The sequence below is a fragment of the Rhopilema esculentum genome, chromosome 13 (genome assembly GCF_057945365.1).
Source record: "Rhopilema esculentum isolate cy_ngs chromosome 13, ASM5794536v1, whole genome shotgun sequence".
Taxonomy (NCBI): Eukaryota; Metazoa; Cnidaria; class Scyphozoa; order Rhizostomeae; family Rhizostomatidae; genus Rhopilema; species Rhopilema esculentum.
The window spans coordinates 1,817,439-1,827,453 of record NC_142827.1 but is presented as its reverse complement, the minus strand read 5'-3'; the positions used below and the strand labels follow the sequence as shown (position 1 = coordinate 1,827,453).

At 34.2% G+C, this 10,015-nt stretch overlaps 1 protein-coding gene across 1 annotated transcript; it reads left to right on the top strand.

The window, feature by feature from the left end:
- The first annotated feature begins 725 nt into the window (after positions 1-725).
- On the top strand, positions 726-8,737 carry LOC135691866 (zinc transporter ZIP11). The gene is made up of 9 exons (XM_065209857.2): positions 726-1,128; positions 2,667-2,705; positions 3,304-3,471; positions 3,763-4,093; positions 4,847-4,916; positions 5,224-5,322; positions 6,255-6,318; positions 7,088-7,182; positions 8,529-8,737. The coding sequence occupies exons 1-9, from the start codon at positions 1,021-1,023 to the stop codon at positions 8,605-8,607; spliced, it is 1,053 nt and encodes a 350-aa protein (XP_065065929.2). The 5' UTR covers positions 726-1,020; the 3' UTR covers positions 8,608-8,737.
- Positions 8,738-10,015: the final 1,278 nt, after the last annotated feature.

Sequence of the window (10,015 nt, the reverse complement as noted above, 5' to 3'; positions counted from 1 at the left end):
GCTTAGCACTGTGTATATCCATCGCAAACTATTCGTGTACAAACAAAAACGGATTTTAAGTTATTCGAAGCAATGTTTTAAAGCTAACTAAGGATTCTTTTCTCGAATCAGCCGAGTCATCAAGCATTTTAGAAGACATCAATATCTGGCGTTTTGTGGTAGGATTCTCATAAATACCGTTTTATATGACGCATGGGAAATACTTCAAAATAAATCCAACAATGAACGTTCCCCTGTCTTAGCACAGGAGTAAGCAGTTTGCAGTTTCTGTAGAGGGACTATTGTATGTGCACTCAGAGTCTTGAAATGATAAAGTTATATCATATATTTGAATCTTTTGGGAAATTTTAATCTTATATTGATTTCAAAGATTTGATACATAAATTAAATTTGAGAAGCAAGCAAAATAAATTTTCAAACGTCATCTTAGGATTTCTCGCCTGAATACAGTAATACCCCCTAAATGTTCCCACAGTTAGACTCGGGGATGGGGGCTGCCCTTCTGCTAGCACCTTTTTGGTACCCAACTAAAACTTAGTTATAATGATAATAATTTTAATCAATTTCATCTCCTAACTCACCCCTCTATCTTTTTCTATAAATTCTTTTGTTTTCACTTGAAATACATTTATACTTATCATTACCTGATATCCAGATTAAATAATTTTGGTGATGCTGATAAACTAAACACAAGGTTTCTTTACAAGCAAGAGATGGTTTCATACAACAGCAACAACCCAGCGACGTGTCCATGTTGTCCTACGAAAAGAAGCGGGAACAATGCAGGTTCATATATCATGCTGAAAACTTTAAGATCGTGTCCATTCGACGAAGATTAGTACACCTCCGGGTCTTGACCTTCATTTTAGTTACAAAGACCTCAAAAGGAAAAAATCTGGTCATAGTACAATCTAAGGATCTTCCTGGTTCATCCGTCCAGCTTACAATAGGCCCTACATAGTAGATTGGCCTTGTTTACTTTGATCGTATCGGACACGTCAAATATTGGCAGTAAGCAGAATGATTGCCGACGCTAACCCAGTATTTCAAGCATTTCTTGGAACACTCTTCACATGGGGGTTGACTGCTGCTGGAGCCGCCCTCGTGTTTGTTTTCAACAGTGGCCAGGTATGAATAAATTCTAAATGAACTTTTTTATCTTGCTGTGCACATTTCCGTGAATTGTAGTGAAAGAAGACGTTTTTCAATATGTCAGTATGTTGAGTTCGGAGTCTGACTATAAAGAATATAAAACGTTTTCTATGATGTACCTGGAATCAGTGTTTCAAAGAGTATTTTCTTTATGACAAAAATTTGCTTCAATGATTTTAGTGTCCAAATCATAGATTAGCAGCTAACCTATCTATATTAAAGATACCTGTTTTGCCATGCAGTTGAGAATATGCGGCAATCCATGGTAAAATGCTGTCCCTGTTGCTTCTTGTTGGAAGTAAGAAAATTATCGTTTTAATTAAGTTTCATTGTCAAATCTGTCTTTATCATCGAAGTTTGTTTTTAAGTTATTTTTAACACATTTGAACTCAACTGCACTCGAATTTCCCCAAAAAATTCACATTAGTGTGAAAGCTTCAGACCTCAGTAATTTAGTGTATCATGCAGCATTTCCAGCAAGGTAAAATCTCACTTATAGCTGATGATTGCATTGGCTGCATTTTTCACACCATATTGCAAATGAATAATTTTCAAGAATAACCTTTTATGACAGAAACTAATGCCAATGTGAAAAATATGATTTATTGAAATTATGGAGTGACATCCTTAAATTAAACCAAGGCAACTCTTTACTTCTGTCAGAAACCTAAAATGTTTTTTTCAGAAGTTTCACCTGTTCTTTGTGTTGATTTCAAAAGATCTGTCATCACTTTTAATTTTCTTCCATGGGTTGTGGTTGATTTGGCATTGACAGCTTGTTGCTTACTTGACTTTGAGGTCCTTCTCCCCTGGCCTTTGAGCACACTTGTAATTAAATACCTCTTGCATTTACCTCTTGTAGTTTTCTGTGCAGGAACAAGGGTTCTGCTAAGGATGAACTGATCATGATATTGTGTAAAGTTCCGCTGCTAATTTGAGTAAATCGATATCCAGTAGAACAAGGGATGCTCTGTCCTTTAATTGTGTATTTTCAAGTTGCTCCATTCAGTAATTCACAACACATCTATATCTATTATCTTCTTCCACTTTTTATTTATAATCATTGCTTGGTTTTATCCTAAGTTACTTTCTGATGTTTAATTTTAATTGTCTTTTGAAATGTTGAGACTTTAAAATGTGGATTGAAACTAAAACTATACTGAAACTCTATATGCATGAAGAGATTTATCAGTAGCTCAGGAAGCTTTGCCCCCTTTTTACCTTTTTTGTGTATTGCATATGTATTCCCTTGAAATAAATATTATAGTGAACAAAAAAGGAGAGTCCTTTCACAGTTTGATTCTAGATTATCAAAATCTGCTGCAATTTGGGTTCTGTTTTTGTAACTGATTTTAAAACTTTCAAAAATATTTTTTTGTTTGACAATTTAACAAGCAGTAATTATCTTAGTGAATTAATTTTTTTAAATAATATTTTGAAAGTTGAGTCTGAAAGTGTTAATTAATTTTTGTTTTGTCAGTATATTTTGTCAACTATCTAACTTTTATTTTCAGAGAAAAGTTCTTGATGGAAGTCTAGGATTTGCTGCAGGGGTGAGTTCAACTGTCCATATTGTCATTAACAGATAGTACATGCTTAGCTAGTTTTTATTTATTTAAATCCTTTTGATCTGCACGTTGTTAAATGTTGTTATGATTTTTCAAACTATCAGTTAAGAATGTAATAACTAATACCAAGTGTTGTAGACTTCAATTATCAACTGTTTCCCTTGTTTTCTGTTTTAAAATCACCAATTTGTTCAGTTTTATGAACCAACTGAAATAAAATAGACTTTTTAGAGGGCTTGATAAACATTTTTAGGCAGCATTGTGTTTATAATCCAATTACCTTGTTGATAAAAAATTCAACATAAGCATCCACTAACTCTTGGATTTTGAATGACCAAGTTATGCTATCACTCTTTGATGCAAATAAGACCAAAGTGACTGTTTTTTAATTATTCAAAATACCTCTGCTTTCAATGCAAGGGGATTATTTGAATATATTTTAAAGTGCTATCTCAAATATATTGTAAAGTGCTAATTTGTGTGTTTAATTTGAACCAAAATATTACTTAAAGATGTTTCTAGTAAGATTCTAATTGTATGTGTGACCAGCTATTAATCACGGTTGATCTTTTGAAATTTTTAGGTCATGACAGCAGCCTCATACTGGTCTTTACTTGCTCCTGCAATTGAAATGGCATCTTCTTCAAATACTTATGGTACTGATGGAAAATATTCTTTTGTTCCAGTTAGCATTGGGTTTTTCCTTGGTGCCTTGTTTGTTTATGGCTCAGACCAATTTTTAACATTTATGGTAAGAATACCAGTCTTCATTTTATTAATATTTTTTCTGCATGTGGGATTAAAACTGTGCTAAATGTGGACAGATCTTTGCCTAAATATGCCTAAATTCTGGTTAAGGGTACTGAATTAAGTATCCCGTTAGATATCCTTAGATGCAGCATTGGAGTTGTTTGTACTTTGCACAATATTTTGTTCAGTTTTGGCCATTTCAACCCTGTTTATTTTCACATCTCAACTGTAACATTAGCTTTTTTTGTTAAATGGCAAAATTTTAAGATTGTCTTCAATTTTATCTTTATAGGGTATATCATCACCAAACATAGCCTTGGCTTTGGAAAAATCAGATAAAGAATTTAAAAATGATGGACAATCTTCCTTATATGGTATGGAGGGCCAGTTAAATGACCAATTAGTATCAGAAAGCATAATTATAGAACAAGCAAAAGATTTTTCCCCATTCGAGGATGGAGAATCGACTGTGCATGCAAGGAAAAGAAATCCCAAGGAGAGCTCAATGAACGAGCAAATATCAGATGACACTTACGCAGACAAAATAACACCAGATGAAAAAAGGAGAAGCTGGAGGAGGATATTGCTGCTCATTGTTGCAATAACTGTTCATAACATACCTGGTGAGTAGATTCTGGCAGATGTATATGTATGTATATATTAATGGTTGCAAGAAAGGACCTTTGTAAACAAAGTGATTTGAAGTCACAGCCCTTCCATTTCCCCTTTCAGGAGATTTCCGCTCTATGGTTTTTTTAATATGATCCTTGTCAGTTTTGCTTTCTGCTAGATGTTAAATGTTGATCAAATATTTGCACTTTTGCTCCACTCTTTTCAGGAGATGCTTTTTATATCCTTAAGAGGCTTTTTAAATATCTTATGATAGATAAGATAACTAGTTCAAACTCTTCACAATCCCAGCTTTAAAATCACTTTTCTTACACTTCATCAGAGGAGTAATCTGATTTTCACAATGGCCCTTTAGCTTCAAATTTCAAACTATAAAAATGATTTGTTATTGCCTATTTTAATTTTTGAGTAGATGGGAATGCTTAAAGGCACTAAAAGCAATTGTTTTTTTTTACATTTTATGATATTACTTCTACCAACAATACAACCTGAGTTATAGTTTTAGAACATTTATTTCTATCTTTGGTCCTTTTAACATCCACAATTATGGCTGTGATACAATACAATGTATGTTGCTGTTATATATGTTTTAAAATCTCATTAGTCTTTAAAATCTGAAAATTGGCAATGTTGTATTTTAAATCATATGCCTTTAAGTTGGGTCCTACCCACAAACTAAATCTGACCCTGTCTTTTTAACAATTTTACATACTAAATTTTCAATTTTGATATTTCTATAATTATAGAAGGACTAGCTGTCGGTGTTGGTTTTGGAAGTATTGGTAAGTCAAAGCTCTCCACACTGGAGTCTGCAAGGTGTGTTATTGCTGCTATGATATTGTCATGATTTTTGAAATTGTTTTTGAAGTTGACTTTGAGATTGTGTTTAGTGAACTTTCTAGTCAACTATTGAAGTCTTGCTGCAAAGTGGATGGCTAATTCATTTGGGGAGCTTGTATTCAAAAATACCTGTTTGTATTCTCGACCTGGTAGTCTCTTGACTTTCACAAAGTCTATTTTTATCAAAGAAGCAAGGTATTCATACTACTGCGAAGGAGACAAAACTGCGAAGAAGTCTCCTTCGCTTCTTCTAAAGTTTTATAATCTTCTTCTTTACTTGAAGAAATCTTGCGATTGGCATTGGCATTCAGAATTTCCCAGAAGGATTGGCAGTTAGTCTCCCGCTTAGAGGCTCCGGTTACTCTGCGCTAAGAAGCTTCTGGTAAGAACCCTTGCGTCCTCTATTTTGCTCCATGAACTGTTTTCTTCGTGGCTTTACTTTTTTTCGATTTGATGTGGAATTTGTAACGCATTAGTTCTTACAAATATTTGTCTTGGTAACCTCAAAACAGTTTATTAAAAAGTTTGAAATTTCGAGCCATATAACAAGTGAAAATTAAAGCCTTCACTTATTTAGAATGGCTTTTAGAAGTTCCCAGACAGAAGTTAGAATTGCACAAAACTTTAGGACTGGAACACCGTTTTTTAAAAAAATTGAGACATTTGAAACTTTTTCTTTTTGTAAGATGGCATTAGAAGATATTTTCTAAGCTACGAAACTTCAGCTTTGTTACTCTCGAAAATTGGAAATTTCACAGACAATGCATTTCACTTCATATTTACTTATCGTGTAGAATAATTTATAAATTTATAGATTTTTAATTTAATTGTTTAATCCAGTTGTTAAACTATTAAAAAGAGGATTATTAAGATATCGTAAGATAAGACATGATAAGGGATAAATTCAAAGATTTATGACCACATCAACCGGCGAAATTTAGTTCTTTCGCAGAAAAAAATTCTGCAGTGATTGTAGTTCCAAGAAAAGCCGAATTATTGCAGCTATCGTAATCAAATATAAAAATGTAAGAAAAAATAATTTGCTTAAGTTAATATTAAATACATTCTACTTTTCGCATACAAACTCCCAACTATGCATTCTCTTAGGAATTAGGATTAGGACTTCGAAGTTTTACTATTCTCTAGAGATTCAATCTTCTGCAGGTATTAAGATTGAAGTGAATCGCTCTCTCAGAAAAATTTATAGCTAGTTTTTTTATCTATTAATTAAAAGGGTTGTTAAGTTTTGAAGCAAAATTTGTAATCGTTATTTTCTTTTCCCTGGTTGAATTATTGTATTTATTGATTTTTCAGGTATGGACAATTAAGTGGAATGGTTGAGCCTATAGCGGGTATTTTTGGGGCATTTGCAGTAGTGGTATGATGTCTTTAATTTTCTTTTTTTGGAACAGAGTAGAATTTGCAATGTTTTAAAAATGATTGGAAACTTGCATCCTGTTAGTTTTTGTTTCAATGGATTTTAGATACATTTCTGTCAATTATCTGCAACAATTTTTCGGGTGACCAAAAGCTTTTTAAAAATAAAAAAACGGCCTAATTTTTACATGCAAACCAGTAGTGGTTTGCTGTTGAAGTTCCCTTCACAAAACTGGAGAATGCTACGCGGTACGCGGGCTCAGACCAGATGTTTCTATTTCCTCCTGCCAACTTACAGCAGTACCTATGACTGATAAACTGGATAAGTACGAACACTAAAATGGCTGAGTGACATCACCAATATGGGGTGTTTGTGTAAAACAGATAATTTTTAGGCAAAATCGTCGTTTTTAGAATTTTCTTTTCGTAGGAGATCATTTTCAAAGCTTTTTGAAGTCCTTTAGTAAATACTTTCAAAAATCAGATTTTTGTTCTTAAAAAGGATCAAAATTTTGAGCAAATGGACAGTCGCTAATCAGTTTAAGTTCGTTGATTGGGAGGGGGTGAGGTTTCAATTCTTTGAGTGGGGGAGGGGTGAAACAGCCTCTTAAATCTGCAAAAGGATTCCAATTGCCAAGTGATTGATAAAAATGGTCTAATTAGTCCTAGTTCCTCCCTCTTTAGGTGCCTGAGGAGTCACTGGTACCCACACTTTTGACAGTCAAACTATTTTTTGTTGAAGATTTCATGAAGACTTTTTCTTCCAATAGATAGCAGAACCTTTACTACCATACGCTCTTTCATTTGCTGCTGGTGCCATGATCTATGTCGTTGTTGATGATATCATTCCAGAGGCCCAGATGTCGTAAGCATTTGTTTAGTTTTATTTAATCAATTCAGGTTTATTAATTCTGTATGAATTGTACAAAGAATCTAATGTGCCGTCTTTGTCGCTCTCCATCCGTTCTTGTATCACAGTTCCAATGAAAACCATATCTTTTGTGCTCTTTTTATGAGTTTAGATAAACGCTTGACAGCGAATAAATCAGAACCACCGACAAGCAAAGTGAATGACAGGGGCTGATTAAAGGTTTTTCTTGCAACGCTACAAACCTTGTCAAAGCGTCCTACAAAAACCCCATAAACACTGGACTGTCTTCAAGATAACTCATGGAAACCAATCACTAAATTCAAATCGCTTAAGTTTGGAGATAATTTTTCTTAGTCTGGTAAACAAATGTGTAGAGCAACTTTCCTAAAAAGATATCCCGAAGTTTATATATAAAAAGATATCCTGCAGAAAAGATATCCTGCACTCTCCAAAATTTCCTGGGAACGTTGTTTCCATATTCCCATACTTAATAAAACTGATGATCAATAATTCCAAGATATGAACCACTGATCAAAGAACCACTTTTTTTAGGTAGAGGAGTAGTATGGCAACTCCTCCTCTTATAGGGTGGAGATTCCATCGAAAACATTATCTTTCTTACACTCCTTTCTTTATTTTTCCGTTCTTAACAACTGCCAGCATTACTATCTATTCTAGTTGTGCCGTCGTTACTAGCTGTTCTAGCTGAAGTAATACGAAACACGAAATTTTGAAAATAGCCTAGCAGCCTTAAGCTAGAATTCAGCCTTTTACAATTAGACTTAGAAAAGTTTCCAACCCCCCCCCCCCCCCACCCCTCCCTCTGTAATGAGTTTTTTATATTACGTTATCGAACTTGTTTATCTTCCTTTATCTTAAGACGGTTCGGTTGTTCGTTTATCAAACCCTTTAAAAAGCTGTTTTGTTTAATCCATGTTTATCACAAAAGGGAGCTTGTATATTGTTTTCGATGTAACTTGGGTTGGGTAGAGATGAACAAAGGAAAGTTTCTTGCATATGTTTCTCAAATTTTAACAATGGTCTGAACTGTGGACTTCTTTGCATTTGACCAAACAAGTCCACTAGACAACAAACTCAATTATGGGTCTCAGACTACAATTTTCTTATAAGGGACACCATTCGATTTCCATTGGATTAATCTACATTTGAAGTCCAGACTTCGAAACCGACAAGGGTCATGGTAACGTTAAATTCAATAAGGAATTAAAGAATTCCATGTCCTTGATATCCTAAATTCAATCCACCAAGTTTGTTTAATGCTGCTAAAATCTCAAGTTGAAGTTAGCTTACTTTAAATATATTACTTTTTTAATTTTTAGCGGAAATGGCACATTGGCAAGTTGGGGTTCAGTTGTCGGTTTCATCGTGATGATGTCACTCGATGTTGGCCTAGGCTAGAAGTACCAATGGTGTTATAGCGTGAGGTCTTTATTTAATTAACTCTGATTTTATTGCAGATGTTGTAAAGTAAATAATAGCAGGAATATTATTAATGTTAACGCTTTAGAGATGAAGAAATTTCTCTGAATTTTTGTTTTTTTGTTAGGTCTCGCGTGTTCTTATCCTTTCTTATATTTTTGCCAGTGTTGCTTCACTCGTGCCTAGCTCTCCCACTAGTGCGTTAGTTTCAAACTATGCAGGATGTATCAGTCCAGTTGTAGAAAATTAGTCTTTGCAAGACTATCACAGCGCTTGCAAACACATGGTGAAAAACCACTTCTCCTCTTAACCTGAACACCAGCCTCCGTCACGCTTGCGTTAGAAGACAGCTTTCTATGCAGAAGTTACTCTTAAGGTGGGCAAATTTAGAAAAATAACCAAACAGCTTTTTGCACCTTTAGCGTAACTCACGATAGCGTATTGGGATACAATATTTAAAAGAACCAATGGTCAAAGTTTCCGGAAAAAGTCTTAGTTGTGGAAATTTTCTGAGAGAAAAAGGATCTAGGAGATGATATAAAGAAAGGGTCCTTTTGCTATAAGAAATTCAAACAGGCTATTTTTTTAAAAAAGTGCATTACTTGAAATGAAATCACTTATTAGAGGCATTTGAATGTATAATTTTCAACATTCCTTTGTGTTATTATTTTCCCCCCGAATTCTCAAAGCAATATACAGCTGTTATTAAACAGTCTGGTTTAATCGGAAACTCGTCCCAAGTTACCCTTTTATCCTATTTTCTGCTGTAATTGACTTTGTATTCAACAAAGAGGCACGATAAAACATTTTAAGATTTTCTCATTCGAATAATGCTAATAACTAGTACATTAATGACTTATTATTTAGCAATATCCTGCTAGTCTATTCTAGTGAAATTATTCGGGATTATAATTTCTAAACATAAGGGAAAGTGGCAATCGACCAAAATGAGGGCCTGTTGAAGTTCCTCTTTGTTATTCTTGCCTTTTTTTATACGTGAAAAATAATTAATGGAAATGAAGAACATGAACCAGATATGAATGTCATTACATTTCCAGACCCTCAGGATTCGACCTGTGATTCGAAATTCCGTCACGTGGACGTCGACAATAGGTGGGCTTTATGGGGTGGGCCCCCAGTTTTTTAAAGAATACACAGTGAACCCCACTGTTTTCAAAGACTTTTTAGTGGATTTGTGGAACTTGCTGAAATTTCTGCAAACTTTGTGATCTTGTATCGTATCCTTTCTAAGGTTGCTGAAGTTTCATCTGCATAACCATCACATTATTGTTAACGAATATCAAACCTCAGGCACGACTCCACTTGGGGGCTGAAGTCCCTCCCCCCCTTTTTTTTTTCTTAAGAGATCGAATTTTTTTGACCGTCT